This window comes from Mycothermus thermophilus (assembly GCF_041956435.1).
Source record: "Mycothermus thermophilus strain CBS 625.91 unplaced genomic scaffold VTJ04scaffold_2, whole genome shotgun sequence".
Taxonomy (NCBI): Eukaryota; Fungi; Ascomycota; class Sordariomycetes; order Sordariales; family Chaetomiaceae; genus Mycothermus; species Mycothermus thermophilus.
The window spans coordinates 4,991,720-5,012,001 of record NW_027191428.1 but is presented as its reverse complement, the minus strand read 5'-3'; the positions used below and the strand labels follow the sequence as shown (position 1 = coordinate 5,012,001).

General features: G+C 58.1%; 8 protein-coding genes across 8 annotated transcripts; 4 read left to right on the top strand and 4 right to left on the bottom strand.

Moving 5' to 3' along the window:
- Nucleotides 1–442: 442 nt before the first annotated feature.
- VTJ04DRAFT_4033 (uncharacterized protein) lies at nt 443–1,921 on the top strand (the record flags this gene model as incomplete). Its single annotated transcript, XM_069361999.1, has 3 exons — nt 443–569; nt 625–986; nt 1,055–1,921. 3 exons carry the CDS (start codon nt 443–445, stop codon nt 1,919–1,921), a joined length of 1,356 nt encoding a protein of 451 aa, XP_069222553.1.
- Nucleotides 1,922–3,334: 1,413 nt separating this feature from the next.
- Nucleotides 3,335–3,617, top strand: VTJ04DRAFT_4032 (uncharacterized protein; the record flags this gene model as incomplete). Its single annotated transcript, XM_069361998.1, has 2 exons — nt 3,335–3,347; nt 3,409–3,617. 2 exons carry the CDS (start codon nt 3,335–3,337, stop codon nt 3,615–3,617), a joined length of 222 nt encoding a protein of 73 aa, XP_069222552.1.
- Nucleotides 3,618–3,674: 57 nt separating this feature from the next.
- VTJ04DRAFT_4031 (uncharacterized protein) lies at nt 3,675–8,471 on the bottom strand (the record flags this gene model as incomplete). Its single annotated transcript, XM_069361997.1, has 1 exon — nt 3,675–8,471. One exon carries the CDS (start codon nt 8,469–8,471, stop codon nt 3,675–3,677), a length of 4,797 nt encoding a protein of 1,598 aa, XP_069222551.1.
- A 1,839-nt stretch (nt 8,472–10,310) lies between these two features.
- On the top strand, nt 10,311–12,858 carry VTJ04DRAFT_4030 (uncharacterized protein; the record flags this gene model as incomplete). Its single annotated transcript, XM_069361996.1, has 2 exons — nt 10,311–10,510; nt 10,581–12,858. The coding sequence occupies 2 exons, from the start codon at nt 10,311–10,313 to the stop codon at nt 12,856–12,858; spliced, it is 2,478 nt and encodes an 825-aa protein (XP_069222550.1).
- Nucleotides 12,859–12,896: 38 nt separating this feature from the next.
- VTJ04DRAFT_4029 (uncharacterized protein) lies at nt 12,897–13,283 on the top strand (the record flags this gene model as incomplete). The annotated part of the gene is made up of 1 exon (XM_069361994.1): nt 12,897–13,283. The coding sequence occupies one exon, from the start codon at nt 12,897–12,899 to the stop codon at nt 13,281–13,283; it is 387 nt and encodes a 128-aa protein (XP_069222549.1).
- A 323-nt stretch (nt 13,284–13,606) lies between these two features.
- On the bottom strand, nt 13,607–17,752 carry VTJ04DRAFT_4028 (uncharacterized protein; the record flags this gene model as incomplete). The annotated part of the gene is made up of 1 exon (XM_069361993.1): nt 13,607–17,752. One exon carries the CDS (start codon nt 17,750–17,752, stop codon nt 13,607–13,609), a length of 4,146 nt encoding a protein of 1,381 aa, XP_069222548.1.
- Nucleotides 17,753–17,841: 89 nt separating this feature from the next.
- VTJ04DRAFT_4027 (uncharacterized protein) lies at nt 17,842–18,998 on the bottom strand (the record flags this gene model as incomplete). The annotated part of the gene is made up of 3 exons (XM_069361992.1): nt 17,842–18,109; nt 18,175–18,260; nt 18,801–18,998. 3 exons carry the CDS (start codon nt 18,996–18,998, stop codon nt 17,842–17,844), a joined length of 552 nt encoding a protein of 183 aa, XP_069222547.1.
- Nucleotides 18,999–19,005: 7 nt separating this feature from the next.
- Nucleotides 19,006–19,386, bottom strand: VTJ04DRAFT_4026 (uncharacterized protein; the record flags this gene model as incomplete). Its single annotated transcript, XM_069361991.1, has 2 exons — nt 19,006–19,187; nt 19,362–19,386. The coding sequence occupies 2 exons, from the start codon at nt 19,384–19,386 to the stop codon at nt 19,006–19,008; spliced, it is 207 nt and encodes a 68-aa protein (XP_069222546.1).
- Nucleotides 19,387–20,282: the final 896 nt, after the last annotated feature.

The window sequence follows — 20,282 nt, the reverse complement described above, 5'->3', positions numbered from 1 at the left end:
CCTTCGTGTACTAAGTAGTACTGCGCATTTTGTCAGAGTCCTCAGAGTCCTTAGATCCTCACTTCTCTCATTATGAACCGCTGGGCGCGGCTGAGAGCCCCAGCAACATCGCATCGGGCCCGGCGCCGTCGGTTATTCTCTCCCCTCTCAGGTCCTCCCGCTATGCATCGCGAACCTGCAGGCTGAACATTACACAGCAGTCGGGTCCTGTCCGCGGTGAAGCTGAACAACCCGCCCGACGGTCGTCTCTGCCAACCAGAGAATGGCGCCCCTGCCAAGTCGCCCGGTGGCCGGGAAAATGTGTTTAACCGGCGCCCGTTCCGAGCATCTCGAAGCTGCTCCGAAGGCTTGGCCTTGCTCTTCTGCCGGTTGAATTGATCACGACAACACCACCACCCGAACCTTGCCCCTTGGCGTGCGCGTTAGCGGCAGCGGGGCCGAAATGAGCTCCCTCATGCTTCCATTCATGGCTGGCTCCGGCAACCCGGTCCACGGCCCGCCCGATGCGCCCTGCCCTCGCATCCCGCCGGGGCCAGGTCGCATCGACGACACCCAACCACTCCGTCATGGTGAGGTTTGCGAGGGTCCGTCTGTCAACATGACTTGGTCTCGCCCAACATAAAGCGACCTCGCGCCGCCCCTCCATCCTCAGCTCGCCTGGGTCCTGCCTCTCCCTCCTCAGGCACACGCTTCCCACTGCCGACTTGTATCTGCCCGTCAAGATGCATCTCGCTTCGTCGCTCTTTCTGCTCGCCACTCTGCCCTTCGGCTTCGCTGCTGGCAAGGGCAAGGGCAAGGGCAAGGACAACAGCGATGTTGGCCTCGACGTCCTGGCCAAGAAGGCCGGCCTGAAGTACTTCGGTGCCGCCACCGACACGCCCGGCCAGCGGGAGCGCGCCGGTCTTGAGGATAAATATCCCGAGTATGACAGGATCATGTGGCATTCGCCCGAGTTCGGCTCGACCACGCCCACCAACGGCCAGAAGGTCAGTTGCAGTCCCAGTCCCGGTGCACCACTTCTCTGGATAGTATCAATACTGACATGCTCCTTCAGTGGCTGTTTGTTGAGCCCGAGCGCGGCGTCTTCAACTTCACCGAGGGCGACGTCGTTGCCTCCAAGGCCCGCCAGCACGGCAAGCTGCTGCGCTGCCACGCTCTCGTCTGGCACAGCCAGCTGGCTCCCTGGGTCGAGGAGACCGAGTGGACTCCGGAGGAGCTGCGCAAGGTCATCGTCGACCACATCACCGCCGTCGCCGGCCACTACAAGGGCCAGTGCTACGCCTGGGACGTTGTCAACGAGGCGCTGAACGAGGACGGAACCTACCGCGAGAGCGTTTTCTACAAGGTTCTCGGCGAGGAGTACATCAAGCTTGCCTTCGAGACCGCCGCCAAGGTCGACCCTAAGGCCAAGCTCTACTACAACGACTACAACCTCGAGTGGCCCTCGGCCAAGACGGAGGGCGCCAAGCGCATCGTCAAGCTCCTCAAGGACGCCAAGATCCCCATCCACGGCGTCGGCCTGCAGGCCCACCTCATCGCCGAGCAGCACCCCACGCTCGACGACCACATTGCCGCCATCCGCGGCTTCACCCAGCTCGGCGTCGAGGTGGCTCTCACCGAGCTCGACATCCGCCTCAAGACCCCGGCCACCGAGGAGAACCTTGCCCTGCAGCGCGAGGCCTACAAGAACGTCGTCGGCGCCTGCGTCCAGGTCTGCGGCTGCGTCGGTGTCACCATCTGGGACTTCTATGATCCCTTCAGCTGGGTCCCCTACTTCTTCGAGGGCGAGGGTGCTCCCCTCCTGTGGTTCGAGGACTTCAGCAAGCACCCCGCCTACTACGGCGTCGTTGAGGCCCTCACCAACAAGACTCGCCGCTCGAAGCGCAGCATTTCGGACCGCCGGGCCAAGCTCCTGGCTTAAGCCGGCATGGTGGAAAAAGGTCGATGCGGGTGGAGATTTCTTGTACATATATTAAACCTTGGTTAATTCAGCCTGACGGCACCAATATTTCCTTTGTCTGATTCAACCTGCGTGTCTGCGAACCTTGAGTCGTTTTGATTTGTCATTCTGTAATCCCAGGTTCCTTTAATCATAACCTTGATATTTCCAACTCTATTGATCCAAATTTGAGTCTTCCGTGTCATGGACAACTAGCTCTGTGTTCCCGCCGAGACTCTTCATAAATGCCTTCTGTTGGACAAAAGCCAAGTAATTTAGAGAATTCAACCCCAGAGTTGCTCTAATTGCGACCAAGGATGTCAACCAACACAACGCAACCTACCAATCCAGCATTGTTAGATGTTTCCAACTCTATTTATCCAAATTTGAGTCCTCCGTGTCATGGCAACCAGCTCTGTGTTCCGGCCAAGATTCTTCATAGATGCCTTCTGTCGGACCATGGCAGACAGGAAAGCGAATTTAATTAAGACAATTCAACCCCAGAGTGACTGTAATAGCACACACAACACAACACAACCTGTCCATCTGGCATTGCTACCAACCTAACGAGTTAGATTTACCCATAACTGTCTGTTAACAACTCATGGTTGTTAGCATTAGTCATAAATACTCCATCCCTTCATCACAACGTGACAACCAACCATCCCCATCCCTCATCCAGCCAATGATCGAAGCGAGTCCGAGTTATTACGCATTCTCAGAGAGATATTAAACTCCCTGAACATTCCGGCTGAAGACACCCCAAGTTGTTGATCAGCCTGGCCTTGTGTGGTCTGGTCTGATCCGTGGCCCAGATAGTCGGAGTATTACCTTTATTGCCTATATGTTGGGATGAGTCGAGTCCTTAAAGTCATTGGGCACTTGCTCTCAGAACAACCGGTGGTAGGTTAATTAAGAAGTTTCTAGGACCTCAGGTATCCTAATTATCCGCACTGCTTTGAATCCAATCCACCCAAGCAACACAACCACAGACAGGGCAGATTCAACGCTCCACTCCCCCAAAGTCAATAGCCACTCGCGCTCAGAACAACCGGTGGGAGGTTAATTAAGAGGTTTCTGGGACTGATCCAAATTATCCGAACTGCTCCGAATCCAATACACTCAAACACAAACACAAAACCACAGACGGGACAGACGGGACACAAGGTTCCACTCTCTCATTTCCCAACCGCCAGCACTAACACCAGCGCCAACAGTTCCGTGGAGATGTTGACAGGAACAAACCGCTGTTCACACCAACCTGGAATCAATGATGTTGAGAGGAAGCGGTAATGAGGTAATAGCTTAGGTACTATGTAGAACTACCACCATGTGTTCAGTCCAATGCATTCATCCATCCCCCAAATCGAAGCTCCCAACGCCTCGAGTAAAAAAATGTATATTGAACGTAAGAATACCATGCCACTAAAAACTGCCCCCAATTCGCTTTTCTCGCTGTCCTCTGAGAGACACAACAACCTGGGACAACCCCAATGCTAGGATATCCGCTCTGTGTACTCGGTCCTCAAAAGGGGGATTTCGCTGTCTCATGTACATCCTAAACTCCCAAGCGCTCCATCAATCGGTATCTACGCCTCCCAACCATGTGACTTCTGTCTTAGAAACCATGTTCATTATCCACACAGACACCCTCCATCAACGGGAGTACTACCAATAACAATAGAAAACAAAAACCCACAAAAAACCCCTATGTATCTATCTCTCCATCCTCATCTCATATCCTCCCCGTCCCCCTCCACGCAACCCTGCTCCCCTTCGGCGCGCTACTCCCCCCAAAATTATGCAACCTCTCCCCAATGAGGTACGCCTCGTCGCGTATCCGTCCCTTCCACCGGTGCGCGACGCCCACGGCGCCCCACCCGGCCGCCACACCCGCCAGCGCGAGCGCCACAGCGGGGAAGCTGAACCGGTAGACAAGCACCACGCAGGCCTGACGCAGCGCCTCATTGTTGCTCTCGCCGCTTTCGCCGCTGGCGGGCCCATACCGGCTGGCGATAAAATCCGGCAGGCCGTCCGCGACGGCCACGCGCGCGAGGAACAACGGGGCAGCGATCGCTGCGGCCCAGAACGTCAGCAACGGCGCGACAAAGGATTTGGTGAAGATGGTGGCGTCCGGGTCTGAGTATCCACGGCGAATAACCGCGCGGGAGGCGTTCGACATGGGTGAGCCGAGGAACCAGGTATTGAGGATACGCATGGCGAGCTTGAGGTAGACGAGGCCGATGGTCCAGGCCTGGACGATGCGGACCGTGTGCTGAGCCGTCGGTGACGGGTCGAAGGCTTGACCAAGCCGAAGTTTGGTGCCGTGCAAGATCTCGTGCAGGGGCACGAGGGCATACAGTTCTATCAGCGATGCTACGAGCAGAGGGAAGACGCCAAAGACAACCGAGTACACATAGACGCAACGAGCGACGCGCGAGACGGTGGAGGCCACACGGTTGATACCCTCACGACGCACGCGATCGGCGGCACGCCCTAGATATCCGAGAGCGATGGCGATCAGCGGGCGGGAGCGCACTATGAGGTATAATTCCACGCCGAGGACGTGAAGTCCCATGCTGAAGGCGTAGATGTCGTTGATGCGGACGTCCGGAGGCAACATGCGCCGCAGCATCCAGCGGCCAAACTCGAGCGGAACGATGGTAATTCCGACCCCAGTAACCGCTGCGAACAGCCAAATGAGCAGAATGAAGATGGAGATGCGCAGGCGGAAGTTTGGTGGTATGTAGACGAGCTGGTATTGGTCGGTCGAGTAAACGTCGGTCTCCTCTCGGTCGGGCTTCCCGTCGAGGCGGACGTTGTGTTCGGTAACATCAATGAAAACCGGGGCCCCCTTGGGAATTTTGACCTGGCCGCTAGCCGGGGCTCGAACAAATCGGCCGTCCGGGATCAACTGGCCCGACCGTTTCAGGGCGTCCTTGGTGGCGTGGCGCACGAAGTCCGCATCGGGCTTGAACTGGAGGTCGTCACGTGGAGCGGCACCACCTTCGAAGATGCCATGCCAGCTGCGCGCCACAACGTTGTTGGACTTGTCCACCTCGAGGAACCACCGGCGCCAGAACGGGAGGTTGCGGTCTGGTGAATCGGGCCGGAGCACAAGCTGGCCCTCTTCATCGACGCGGCACTCACCGAACAGGAACCACGTGATGCGCAAAGCGCGAGCGCACCGACGGAACCACCACGTATACATGGCATGCAAGCCAGCGCTGGGTTGGAAGAACTTAACGGCCAAGGGCATGGCGAAGTTGTAGAAGAGAAGGTCGATCGGGAACTCGAGGACGGGCTGATCGGATGAGTAGCGTATGGGCAGAGTGCCTGGCAGAGCCAGAGCTAGGCCCCAGACGACACCTCCCAAGCACACAATGACAAGCGCCCCATACACGAAGGCCGAGAATAAAATCTTGCGCAGCTGGGTGGCCACCGTTCTCTCGAGAACGTCACGGACGGGATGAAACTCGGGGTCGTCTGGGTCGCGGATGAAATGGAGCACGCCCTTGCGCATGATCTTGCGGCACATGGAGACAAACAGGGCGAAGTGGAACATGTAGGCGGTGCCGACGAACCAGTGAACGAAGACGGAGGTGACGGGGTAGCGCATGGTGAAGAGAATGCGCGATTGTATTGTGGCGTTCTCGAAGAGCGGTAGCAAGGCGACGTCCAGCAGGAGGCCGCAATAAAGAGGAAACACGAGCATCTCGATGCTGATGATGAAGATCACCTTGACGACGCCGCTTGCTTGGTGCAGACCGTCGAGCAGGGTCGCCTCCCAGTCCTGGGCGGCCGGTGCTGTCGAGATCGGGACGCCGCGCTTCAGATACAAGGCCGCGGCAACCGATACGGCAATATATCCAGCCATGATGGCCAAAAAACGATCAGCGGCGCCCCAATGGGCCAGAGAGAGATTGATGGGAGGTGGGGCCACGGCCTCTGGCCTGAGGTCAATGACCCAGGCACTCGGACGGAGTGCGGAGCGAACATGCTCCAGGACCACCCATGCGGCGCCGGCGACCGTGGTGAATGTAGGGACCTCGCCGCCCAGGAGCCCGAGGAGACGCACAGGCACAAGCACCACGGCGGAGATGTGATGCTTGAGCACTTGCAGTGCTTCGTGGCTGATAGCCGAAAAGTTCCGGACCTCGGCCGGGGAAAGGAGTGGCACGTCATAGTCGACAACGGTATTGACGCGGAAATATGTGGCCTTTGCCGTTGTCAACGATGCGCGCGCGATGTTCCAGGCAAGATCGGCAATTCTCGGCACCATCAAGAAGCGTCCGATCACGTAGAGCGCTCCCGATATGGCGGTGGAACCAAGGCTCACCATGAAGAGAGCAATGTCCTGAAGGAAACGAGCCATTCCGAACAAAATCTTGGCTATTCGAACAGGATTTGCCAACGCCCAAATGACGACGCGACCGATGTTATACGGAACAAAAACGCCGAGGAAAATGGTGATGGATACGAGGACGGAACAGAACAAGGCGTTCTGGAAGAGACTGACAAGAGGCCCGCGCATTCCGAGCAGCTCGAGGATACCTTCGAGGTCTTCGGCCTCTTCGTCGTCGATTGCCTGGCCGTCGGGATCCTGGTCTTGCTGTTGATTTGCTTCCTCTTCCTCTTCATCCACCCCAAAGTCACCCTTGCGGGTCACGGCCGCAAGCTCCGTCGTAGGAATCACGTCAACTTCGCGAAACATAAAGTCAAGCAACCTCCCAGCCAGACCGTCGCGCGGGGGGCGGGTTTCGGTTTCATCTGCCGGTTGTGGTTGTTCCACACGAGGTGGCGCTGGTGGCTCGTCGGGTCGCGGAAGGTCTTCGGGTTCTGCGAGCGTCGCCGGTAGAGAGTCGCTGCTATCTGACTCGGTCGGCCGAGGGATTGGCAGCTCGTCGAATGACCAAACGTTATTAGCCAGGGGGTTAACCGGACGATGCATAGGCGGTCCATCAGTGTTAGCTCTCGGGCGCAGCCGCACACCCATCGCGGGGTCATTGGCATCTTCCGGATCCCGTCCAAGGGGAATGTTCGGCAAGCTGGAAGAGCCAGGTATGCCGTTTTGAGACGACGCGATCCCGGGGCCAGGTGCGGCTTGGGATGTGGTCGCATTGTGTTGCTCTGCGTTGGTGCGATCCGTCATGGTGGTGCGAGTCAGGCGCAGCCAGTAATCGAGGCGGCCTTCAAGGTTGCGTTCACGGGCCAGGCGTAGGATCTTTTCAGGATCGCCGCCGGCCTCGCGGTAAATCTCAAGATACTCATGAACCGTAGAGGGGTCATCCTGAGGAGCGTCCGCCGCGCCTTGGAGAGAAGGGCGAGGCCAGACAGCAAATTGGGGGTCTTCAATAGTCCCCGAATCGGACGAGTCTGGCTCGGATTCGGGTTCTGGCGCAGCCTGTGCCTCCTGGGCAGGCTGCGGCTCCGGCTGATGGTTTCTTGGGGCTTGCTCTTGGACAACCAAAGGGTCCTCATCGAAGGCGCGCATGTTGATGTCCGGCTGCTGCTGTACCACATAGTCCCGAACGAGAATGATGAGGATGAAGCTCACGATGACGAGGATGGTAATGACTTGGCCTTCGAGCACGTCCACGATGGCGCGGTTTACGGAAGGGTGGCGAGTGAGGTTCTGAAGGAATTCAACTCCGCTAAGAAGGGTATGGCGGCGTCCTTGGGGGCGAGGCAAGGGTTCGGGGTCGGTAGCGGAGCCGAAGAGCAGGCGCAGCACGGAGGCGTAAACCGGGTCGGCCGAGGTCAGGTTGACGGAGAACAGGCCGCGCACAAACTTGGCAGAGGCGGGAGGCAGGCGTTCCAGGACACCAGCGAGCGTGGCTGGAGTGGTGGTCGCAGAGGGGGTAGCGGCGAGTAGGGGCGTTGCTGGACACACGCCGAGACCAAGCGGCAAGGCGCCAGATAGGCGTTCGAGGGCATCGGCGGCGGCCGCGGCGGCATGGGATGGAGGTCTGGAGCCGAGACCTTCGTCGCTGATCCAAAACAGAAAGGACCAGACGGCGCGCATCAAGTACGGCAGCCAACCCAGCCAGACGTTGACAACGAGGGCCGCCCGCAACCAACTCAACAAGGCTCGGGCCAGGTATTTTGCCGTGTGGCGCGCAAAGACGTGGAAGGGCAGGGTGGCAGGCATGTCCGGGTCGTAGAGCTTTGTGAAACGGAAGGGCGTCTTGCACAGCTCGCAGTGCTTCTTCTGCGAGTGCGACAGCCACTCCATGAGGCAATCCTGGTGGACATACTTAATGCTGCCGCTGCACTTGCACGGATAGAACAGCGGCTCCTCGGGGGTCCCCTCGCCGCGACATATCCTGCAACTATCCGTGTCCGCTGGAGACGGGTCAGAAGGCGTCCTAGGCCGCGGGCGAAAGGAGGTGGAAGGGCGAAGACGGTTGTTGGGGAAGCGGACGGGATCAGGGGGAGGTGGGAAAGGCTCGAAGGGTAAGTCGTCCATGGCGGCGATGGTTTGGCCCGGAGGCTGGTTGGTCGGCACGGGGTTTACGCCATTCGACGTCATGACGCGGGGGGTGGTGCACGCATGGGAACCGTGCCGGAGGATGCCTCGGCGGAGGGATGGGTTGAGGGAAGACTCGATGTAGGGTTCACCAGGGATGGCGGGGCCCTGGAAAAAGCCGTCGAGGGTGCGGTCGCGTTGGGTTGAGACGGCGGCGAAATGGTTGCTGGAGGACGGTCAAAGAAAGGGGCAAGCTGGAGTGTGTTTCTAATCGCTAAGATGGTGTTTTTTGGCGGCAGGATAAGGCGTTGATTATCCGGGGGATAGCGATGGATGAAATGGACTGGGAGTCGAGGATTTGTTGAGGGAGATGGGGGGAGAAAGATGAGGTTGATGTCGCTGATGTTGAGCCGTCGAGCTTGGCAAAGAATGACCGCTTTCTCTTCCTGGTTGGGGGGGTTGTTCGCCGCTGCTGCGGCTCGTGGGTTGCTGAGGACAGAAAGAGTGCGCCCCACGTCGATGACGCGGAGTGCATCTTGGCCAACCAGAACCTGGGAAAGAGGTGGGTCGCGTCCTCGTGCTCTTTGCTGGCCCAGGTCTTCGGCTTGCTCTTCAAAGACAAACCGATATCTTGGAATACCTGACGTACGGAGTAGGTACCTTAAAGTCACCATCACCAGACTGGCCCCTCTTCATGTGCGTCACGCGTTTACCTTGAACTTGCAACACATGAACAGTCCAGGGCACCCGGGCTCCCACGCTCCCACACCACCAATATTTGCTGTCCAAACAAACCCATTTGATCCAGTACTGTTACTCTTATGTATATTATACGGTGCTTCATACCTACCTTCCTTGGTCAGGTACAGAGATACCGAGAGCTGCCACCTGTTAGATGAGATGAGCAGGAGAGCCCGCTCCTCCAACGTACCTCCTCTCCCACCAGAGCAACAGGTCTGTCTTTGCGATGGCAACTGGAAGTGCCTTGAGCCCCGCATCAAGTAGCTAGGTACCACCCAGGTACCTACCCAGACGTTCCGATCTTCTCTCGATCACAACATACAGCAAGGACACGTTGGGGATGTTTCGAAACATGTCGGCACGGAGGTGCGCCCCCTTGTCTCAACGCTGGCCAGGACCATGATACCAGGAACAAGACGGACCGTCGCTATGACAAGGAAGAATGGGAAACATGGGAGAAATCCTAATGTTTGCTTGAGGGAGATGACAGAGCGCAGGAGCTTTCAACGTCGAAAACGACCAGAGATGGCCGGGTTCGGCACTTGCACAACAAGTCCGGAGGCACTGCGCTGCATCTCTGCTTGCAGCTTCCATGGCACCTGACTTCCAGGTTGACTTGCGATTCTGTGCACGCCGTTCTGAAACAAATGCCATAGCTCCCGTCTTCCATGTTTCGTTGGGGCTCTTCTCGCTAGTGTACTTCGTATGTTGCATCAGGGTCGTCGTTCAGTGGTCCTTCAGCTCCTGAAACTGCAGCCCTTCGCAGCAGACAGCGGCAGGCCGCGGCACTTGCAGTGCTGGCGTCATCGTTTCTTGGGTTGGCACCGTTGGCACTGTCTGTTTGTCCACCTCAGACTGTGCCCGATCGGGTATCGCTGCCTTGAGCTGACCCCTGCACATGTGTCTTTGCTGGCAGCCACGGCTTCTTGGCACCATCACCTGCCACCAAACCTGACTTGTCGTCTGGGGTCTTGGGCTAACCTTATCTCATCTTCCTCCAGCAAGAAGAAAACAGAAGAAAAAAAAGACAGCTTCCAAACATCAACAACATCCACCTCTCTTGCTCTGCGGCTTGCTGCCTCCGTCCTCGAATCCCACCCATACACCACCATTGGCGCGGCTTCCTGTGGTTGCCAGCCTGGCGCTGAACCCGGCCGCATCATGGACATGGACTTTCCCAGCGTGCCCAAGACGCCGCCACGTGCTGCCAACGGCCTCAACGGCGTCGCCAAATCTCCATCCTCCTCGTCACCCAAGACTTCTTCTACCTCGCTCCTCGATGGCCGTGCATCGCCAGACCGGACAAAGCAAGCCCGTCGACGGTCTAGTCTGTTGGCTCGCTTAGTCAACCTCGTTGCCCGGTACGTTGCCTATGTGATCCATCTGCGCTGCCTCTGCTGCTTGCTAACCTATCGCTCGCCAACCTGCCAGCTTGTTGACGTGGTACTCTATCATCACCATCATCTTCCGTTGCCCGTCCTCGCTCGACGCCTGCGACGACACCTCTCCCCGCATCTGCCGGCCCTACTTCCACCTCCGCAACGCCGTTGCCCCTCACATCGAGCCATACTACGACACATACGCCGCCCCCTACGTCGAAATCGCCCGCCCATATTATGTCGCCGTTGACCGTGCCATTGTCACCCCGAGCTGGGCCTACGTGAAACAGCATGCCGCTCCTCACATTGAACAGCTGCAAACCGTCGCCCGCGCCCATTGGGACAAAACCATCCAACCTCAGGTGGACCAATACCGCGACCTCGCGAAGGCCCGGTATGACGAAAGCCTCGCGCCTCATGTCGCCCAAGTCGCCGCTGCAGCCCAGCCGTACTACGAGATTGCCCGGACAAACGCTCTACAGGCTTACCACGGCGCCATAGTCCCCGCCTACCACTTTGCCCACCCCTACCTGGTCGAGGGCTACCATGCCGCTTCCGTCTTTACAAGCAACACCCTCGTGCCAGCGGCTGCGTGGGCTTGGGACAGGACGTACACATTCCTTGAAGGCACCGTCGGTCCTCGTATCCGCGCCGTCTACGCTGAAAACGTCGAACCGCAGCTCGTCAAAATCGGCAAGCGACTCGGCCGCTACACCAACAGCCCCACGAGGAAGTCAGTGCCCAAACCTAAGCTCTCTCCGACTTCTGCAGGTGGCTCTGATTCCCATGCAGAGACCACGAGTTTCGAAAAGCCCGTTGTTTCATCCCCAGTCTCCTCTTCTTCGGCATCTACCACGTCCACGACTACCTCTTCTCGTCGCCGACCCATCAACACCGCCTGGCCTCGCGTGTCCATGGAACCTGTGCCGCCGCCCGAGGTTGATGAGAAGCTTGAGCAAGAGGATCCTCACCGCAGGGAAGCCCGCGAGATCATCGCCGCCGATCTGCAAGACTGGCAGGAACGCTACACCAAGGCCGCCGACGAAGGTCTTGCTGAAATTGACGAGCGGGTCCAGGAGATTGCTAAGCGCATGATCCGCCGCGAGGCTCGCATCACAGGCCGTACCCTCCTCAACCAGCTGCAGATTGCTGCGACCACCCAGCTTGCGGACCTTCGCGACGCCATCCGCAGCATTGTCACCTCCGTCTCGCAAGGCACCACTACCCCGGACGAAGGGCGCGAGCAGATCATCGCCGCCGTCCGCCGCGCGGGCATGGCTGTTAAGGAACGCGCCCAGGCGGTGCGCTCATGGCGCGAGAGCTACGACGCTGACCTGCAGCAGGCTGTCACTACTGCTGCCGAGACCCACTTTGCCATCCTCGAGAACATCCGCGACCTTGCTCTGCAAAAGATCGGCATGAAGTGGGCCTGGATGGACGGCGTCACGTACAAAGACTGGGCGAAGTTTCACCTCCTCAAGAGCCGGTTCGACGAGTGGCAGGGTGATCTTGAAAAGCATGTTGTCAACCACCCCAGCCTCGAGGCTGCTCAGCTCGAGGGTGCTGCCATCGAGGACGATGCCATGCAAACCGCCGCGTCTACGGCGAAAGAGCTGGCTCGCCTGAAGCAGGTCGGCCAGTGGAAGCTGATTGCTCGCGATGACTCAGATGAGTTCGACAGCGAGATTACGCGGAAGGCTGCTGAGGCGGTAGAGGCGGCTGCGTCTGGGGCACAAGTCCATGCTGACGAAACCCCACAGGAGAATGGTCAGGATCAAGCCGTGGAGGAGGAGCAAGTTGCCGAGAGCAGTACCAACCAGGATGGCGCCGACGCCTCCAACCCACAACCGGAAGTTGCCGATGAATCACCACAATCCCCGGAGGACGCACAAGCTATTCCCGACGATACTAAGGCAAATCCTGTTCCGGAGCTTGAGCCCGAGCATGTCGCTGCAGATGCCTCCAGCGCAGACTCGGCGGAATCGCCCGAGCCTTCCAATGCTGGACCGCCGGTTGAATCAAGCACGTTCATCGCCGGCGAACCGGCCGAACCATCCCCTCTTGATGACCCTACCGAACCTTCTCCCGTCCAAGACACCCCCGACCATGCGTCAAGCCAGATCCTGGAGACGCCAGTCATGGTCGCTGCAGAGAATTCGTCAGATGAACAGGAGAAGTCGGTTGAGGAGGAGGAGGTAGTTGTCCAGCAGGAGGATGTCCCTGAGGCAGAGCCGGCGCAAGGTTCTCAGGCCGGCGACAAGGACGCCAAGGATGAGAAGTCTGCCTCCTCCGGCACCACAGGAAACTCAGAGTCTAACGAGGACTTGTGATGCGGAACATCGGGGTGTGGAGAGAAGAGAATTATGAGATGATGACGTTGATGATCAGGGAGGCAATATTTTGTTCTATTCGCCGTTGGGAGGTTGGGAGGTTGGGTTTGCTAGGGCTGAGAGGAAAAGAAGAGAAACCTCTCAGATTAAAAATTGGCGGATATCGTGAAAAGCCAAGGGAAGCAGGATGGAAGGCTAGTATGGGCTGGGTCGGCAGACTTTGTTTACACTATATTTCCCCCTTTCTTTTCTCCTTCATCTTGTTGTATGACTACACCGTGGTCAGGGCCATATACCCTCTCTCACACACTCTCTTACACAGACATCGCCCCAATTTCCTTGCTTCTTTTGTAATTTTTCTTTGGCCTCGGTTTGGGTGGTCGGTCCGGTTTTGTTATCGCCGCTATTTTGGGTTCGGCGTTTAGGTGGCAGAACAGAATAATCTGCTTTTTGCTTTTTTTGTCGTCTGATAGGTGCCGGCGCAAAAGAAAATACAAGTAGAGGTATAGCTGGAGTCAGTACTCTGGATGTAGTACTCAAATCAGTGATAATGCAGAAAATCATGCCGCTCTGGATGTGAAGTGTGATAATTGTTGAAAAGAATTGCAATATATCCAAACAGAATATTAGAATACATAGTGATATATCCAAGACATCCCATCCAACCCCAACCGTCAAGTAGTAGGGAGACTGGAAAGACGACCAAAGCCATCTCCCTGTCCATCCCCATCCCCCGACGGAGCATATGCTATATAAACCCCCTTGAATCCCTTGAATCCCTCGCCCTCCACCCCCTCGCACCACCACCACTCGGACTGGCAGGCGAGGAGATCCTCATCCCATCCACCCCCGTCACCAGAGGATCCTCTTCGTCATCATCCACTTCACGTTCCTCCGCCTCATCGAACTGATCATTATTATACCCCCCGCCACCAACGACGGTTCTCATACTCCCACGATTCCCCACCCTGCTTCCCAAACTGCTTCGCCAACTCGTCGTCCTGGACCGCCTGCTTGACTGCCGCTTCTGCAACGACGACCCGTATCCCGTGCCGCTGCCTTCGTCGTCCCCCTCAACATCTTCTTCCGGTCCTTCTTCTTCTTCGAGTGTGTGTCGTCCGTAATACCCGCTGCTGCCGCTCGGGACGGTGGTTGCTGTTGACGAGGATGTTTTGGCGGATAACCGGCTCAGTCGGCTCGCGGTGCTGGCGGTGCTGGATTGCGTTGGGGTGCGGCCCAGGCTGGTGGGGAGGATGGGTTTCTCAGCCGCTGTGAACGAAGTTGGTCTGCTGCTGCCGTACGATTGGGAAGGCGGGTACGCTTGCTGAGCGTGGTGGGATGGGTATCCGTATCCCGCAACAGCTGACTGATGGGGATGGTGATGGAGATGATGATGATGCGGAACCGGCTTGGCCGGGACCCGCGAAAAGATGACCTGCCCTCCCGGCAAGCGGATTTCGTTCGCCTCGAGCGTCTCGGCAATGTCCAGCAGCAGCACGTCCATCGGACAAATATACGCCACGCGTTTCCGCTCGCTCCACGCCAGGATGTGCCCGCACACGGCGCCCTGCTCGCGGTCGACCACCCACGCGCCGCTATCGCCGGGTATTCCCATCGCTAGTGGCGACCTTCTGCCGGGGACGGATCCCTGTGGTATCGGTGACGACGACGGCGGCGGCGGGGGGGTGCCAGCGACTTGGTAAATGTGGCTGGGCGTGACGCGGCCGTAGATCTTGACGGACGCGATGGCTTGGAGGATCTGTCCGGTCTGCAGCCCGCTGGTGCGCGCCATGCACTGTACCTCCAATCCGGGGAGGCTGGACGAGGGGAGGACAGCGGTTGGGCGAAGGACTGGGACGGCTCCTTCCTCGGGCGGTTCGCCGTCCCAGGATGAGCGGCGCGGCTGGTCAGTTGCCGAGAAAGGAACTTGCGGCACCAGATTCCCTTCGGGGGCGCGGGAGCTGATGAACTCAAACAGCGCCCAGTCGATCTCGTGGACCATGCCGTTCTCGGTGCGCCGGCGCAGGCCGCTGGACGCAAACACCTCGCCGACCGTGTATGTGTCGAGGTGGTCTTCGTCTTCGGTCTCGGCGGACGGGTAGAACCCCTCGGGCACGTCGTCGAAGGCGGGTTGCGTGATGATGTAGCCGTCGCCGCAGCCCGGTTCGACGCCGGGGATGTCGCCGGGCTCGAACTCATCGTCGCCTTCGTCCTCCTCCTCCTCTCCGGTATCGTCGGAATAATCGCTGGTGATTGCCGACTCGGAGAGCGTATCCTCGTCCGAGTCCGTGAACTGCGCCGCGTAGTCCTCGGCACCGCTGCTGTCCGGGTCCGACTCGCTGGGTTGGTAGGAGTGATACTGCTGCTGCTGTTGCTGTTGCTGCTGGGAGTACCAAGCGGCGAGGCCTGTCGGACGTGGGCCAGCCATGCTCCTCGACGCGCCTGCCGCCTGTGCTGCCGCCGCCTTTGCTGCCGCCGCCACCTGTTCGGGGTCATCCAGCATGTGATGCACCGTCATGCCGTACTGGCGGTCGTCCACCATGATGACGCCGCCGAGACTGACGGGGGGTAAGTGCCGGTCGCCGATCCAAGCACCAATACTTGCGCCGTTGCGGGGCCGCTCCTGGTAGTCCGGGTTGGCCGCCGTGATCTCCTCGGTGCCGTCGGCGACGGCCTTGGCCATGCTGCGGCGGCTTTGCTGGCGGCGCGACCGGAGAACCTGTCCGCGGCACACTTTGAGGCCGACGCCGGCGGTGCCGTCGAACAGGCTGCCGAGCTTCTTGTGAAGAATCGCCTTGACAAGGCCGACGGATGTGCACACGACAAGGATCGTGGGCCGCGTGGTCTGGGGGCTTTCGCCGATGGATTCGAGCGAAATCTCGACTGACTCGGGATGCTTGCGGTAGAAGTGGCGCAGGGCGGTGTTGATCTGCGGCATCAGGACCGTGTTCCATCGATCGACCACGTCAGGGGGCAGCGGCACGTGCGGATACAGGCGGAGCTTTTTCTTGGGGCGCGGAGCCGGGGCGGAAGACGTCTCTTCAGTGATCGATGCAAGCTGCTGAGCTTGAACATCAGAGGGCGCTGCTCCAGCCGATTGCTCTGCTTTGGCTGGTTTAGCTTCCTTCTCCTTTTCTTGAGATTCCGACGAGGGGCCTGCTGTGGTAGGCGAAGGAGCAGGAACAGGCCTCGGCTCTCCAAGATCATCACCCAAGCGCTCCTCTAAGTTGCTAACTCCGTCAATGATGCAGCAAGCCTCGAGGTAGCGACTGGCCTTGAACTGGGCGTGATAGATAACCTGCTCCGGTGGCCGACCCCCTGCCGTCTCCTGATCGACAGCGTTCCAGCACGTCTGGACGGCCTTCATGTACAGCGTGCCGCAGCGAACCGCAAGCTTATCCAGCACCGAGGTTGGAATTGTGTTGGATCCCGGCGTGACGAGGTCCTCGAGCCGTGTCCACAGACCGATGGACAACAGCATCATAGCAAGCGAGTAGAGATCGAACGTTTTCGAGTCGGCATTTTTGGCTAACGGTGAAGCGGCATTGTGGCGCGGATCCAAGGGGTGTCTGAACAGCGAGAACGGCCGCGGCGCCGCCTCTGGTTCAGAGGAAGGGGACTCTGCTTCAAAGAACGGATCAAAGGACGAAATGAGAGGGCGACGAATATCAGCCTCGCCCTGGGGCATGCCGCTGACCTCGGGATCGGTGCCGACGGCATTGCAGAAGGAGACATTTTCCGGCGCGAGGTTTCCGTGGGTGATTCCTCGGGCGTGTAAGTCGAAGACGGTGTTGGCAAGGTTGGCGGCAAGCCGAAATTTGGCCTCGAGCCTGGGTTCAAAGTCGGGCCTCGCAAGAAGGTCGGAGAGGGTGCACAGGTTGTAGAGCGGGTTCTGCGTAAGGTGCTCGAAGGTGACGGCATTAAAGGCGCGCGGGAACTGGTAGAGAAGACCGAAGCGGGAGTTGTCCATGTCTTCAAAGTACGCCAGCAGGCGTGGAAGGCCGGTCCAGGGCCCCGAAACCTGAGGCTCGGATTGGAGACCCGATGACAGCTTCTCGAAGCGCGTCATGGGCGGAGAAATACCCGTCATGGAGTAGATGGGGTCGAAGTAGGCATACTCGAGGAGCAACGGGGCATGTTGTGGGCGAGCGCCAGCGGTGGTCTGGGTGATGTCTGCGTAAACCTGCTTGTCCTTGATGAAAACAACATCCCGAGACGGGCTCGGCTCATAGGCCGGGCGCTCCGTCATGGGCACGGCCTGGACGTCACGCAGGCTCTGGAAGGATGCGGGATCGATCTGGCGTGGAGCCTGGATGCGAGAAGACTCGAAAGGGCCCTGTTCCTCTGGAGCCGGCGGCGGAACGGCAGCTGGACGGCGAGCTATCCCGGCGGCGTAGGACGAGCGAGTTCGCGACAGATCGTAAAGCGTGTCGATGGAGGTGGTGAGGTCGCGAATCAGATCTTCAAAGCGATTCTTGTCCCAGACCACCATGCGAATTTTCTCGCCGCGCTTGGGAGGGGTCGGGTCCGGATCGACCTTTTCGCCAGCGAGGCGGCGCGAACTGTTCCATAATGGCTCGGCCTCGGCGAGGATGTCCTTGATGGTCGACATGATGCTCGTCACCACCTCGCTGAGGCCGGCGCGCGAGAGTGACGAGTCGATGAGCACCTCGCTCGACTGGCTCGGATCGGACCACTCGAGGCCCCAACTGACGAGGCGATCCTTCTGGATGCGTAGCTTGCGGTGCAGAGCCTTGATGTCCGGGTCGGCCTCGGCGGGAGAGGGCTCCGACTTGACAAAGTCGGACTTCTTTTTGGTGTCATTGTAGAGGCGGCTGAGGCGGCGCTGCGGAGCGGGCAGCTGGACGCCGCCCATGGGGATGAATGAGTCCATGACGGGCAGACGCTAGAGGGGGTGGTCGAGGTGTAAGGAGAAAGGCCTGGGAGGAGACGGCGGGACGGCGCCGACTTGGTTGGTGATGGTCAGTACATGGATGGACAGGCCACACAGTCAGTTGTCGAGGAGGTCCGCTGGAGAGGCTGGCGCTGAGGACTTGGCCAAGCTGAAGCCAAATAGCCAGACAAGAAGTATAGCTCGTCGAGGTGATGGCGCTGTTGTGTCTGTCTGGCTGGCTGGCTGGCGAGAGGGCTTGAGATGTCGATGGCGGCGTCGTGAGGAATCGTACCTAGGGAGGTCAAGTATTGTTGTGACCCCTGAATGGTATGTCGTATGGAAGGGTATGTTAACCCCCTATATGGCGGCCAGATTAGACTCGGTCATGAACCCAGCAAACCGCCAAATGATCAACAACCCACTTAAGACTCGAAAACAAGGCCTCAAAATGTGAAAAGCCACAACAGAACCCCCTGATTTGGGCCAGCAGCCAGTTTTGAGAATCCCCCTGACTGACAAGACTCCCAAGTTCCAAAGGTAGACTTCCCGAAGGGTCCCTGCTGTTTGCCGCGCCCAAGCCCAAACGGCGTCAACCTGCAGGAATCGGGTAAGGATGGATGAAGTGGTTATTTCGGTGCCTACCGCGATCACGACCCCCAAGCGTACGTGTGTTATGTGCGTCAGTACGTCTTTCGTATCACCAAACCTACAGGGCAAATTGCCGCGCCTGGTGTCACCCACCCTCCTTCACGTCGCTCAGGTCGTCCTTGTGGGTCAGGTTGAGAAGGCAAACTCTCTCTCCCAGCAGCGACCCAGTTCTCATCAATCAATGGCTCAAGATGGACATGGACACACTTCCTGCTCCACCCTCAACAACCTGACCCGACCCGAGGAATTGACAATGGAAGGTTTGAAACAGCATGCAACCGACAAACCTCAGCCATCCAAATGCTGCTGCCTGATGCGCCCCTCCTTCCCACCCGCATGGGAACCTCCCGTCCCCATCTCCTCCCCTGCCTTGGCTCAACCAATCCCGCGCTTCCCAAACCTGGAGCCTGGCCTTGGCAAATCCTGACTCCACACGTGATTGTGGGTCCCGCCTCGGATCTTCCTTGCCGATCCCGTCCCAGGTTCCATGACACGTTCCCGCCCGGCATCGGGATTTTTGTGGGGTCCGTTCCCTCCGTCCCAAGTCCGGGGCCGGGGGATCCACTTTTCGGACTTGAACTTTCGGAGGAGTCGGCATTGGGCGGTTAGGTGGTTGCATCTTGTTGTTGTTGTTGTTGTTGTTGTTGTTGTTGTTGTTGTTGTTGTTGTTGTTGTTGTTGTTGTTGTTGTTGTTGTTGTTGTTGTTGTTGTTGTTGTTGTTGTTGTTGTTGTTGTGGCTGTTGTTGCTGCTGCTGCCTCAAACAAGAAACAAATTGGTGGATTGTTGCTGGTTGGTTGGCCTGTCATCAGATTGTCGTTGGACAGGATAGGATCATGTTGTTGGTTTCTTCACTTTCAACAATCCCACTAGCCAGATGTAAAATATGAAATACCGCATGTTGGCCCCGCCGGGCGTTACTCATCACCATCCCCTGAACTCACCGACTTCACCCTCACTCACCGTCGGAAAATGGATGGATGGTCATGTTTATGGCAGTAGATAGATGATGGACATTCACTCCAAGCTTCAGGCAACGGAAACACAAACACTGAACTGGGGACCGTCAAGGTGTGGTGATAGTAACCATCGGGTGCGATATCCGTCCCGACGGCATCTCAACCAGCATGTTTCCAAATCTGAGACCAAGATCCCAACCTACCTTACTACCTTACCTATGCACAACTGCGGCAAAGCTGCCAATCCCCATAATTTGAAACCCAACAAGCGAAAAAGGTTGTTGTTGCCACTGTTGTTTCACCCGCCTGTCGGCATCTTGCCGTGTGCAAAACCCGTAGTGGACCAGAGCTACCAGGTACCTTACTACTACCTGAGGTGAACCCGGCCGCTTTCCGATTCTGATGAGGTGAGGTCAGATAACGAATATCACCCTGGCCATTTGCCCTGTACTTTCCCGCGTGGGAAGCGCTCAGGAGATTGGCACGATCGTATCTGTATATGTTTGTGTATGCCTGTAAGGTACCTACCACCAACCCTTGGGCTCCTCCCTCTCATCTCTGCCATCACCAGGCGGTTAGCTACGTACCTTACCCATCTCTGTCGTCGCAACCACACCCGACGCCGGTCCATCTACCGGCAGGCCACCCCCTCCTCGAAACCATGACCCAACGTGCCAACATACACCACATGCTTATTAAACCTGCTGAGAAAGCGCTTGGAAATAGGCACACGTTACTGGAATATTATGAATACGCACACAACACTCGCCACTCCACGCGGCTGTTGATTTTGAATCACAAGCCATCGCTGAAATGTATTGTCAATCTGTGCCTTGCCTCATACCTCTCCATAAAAGCCGCCACCACTCTCATTCCTAAGCGCCCGCCGCCAGGCGATAGCCCAACAGCCAACCCCTCCAGGCAC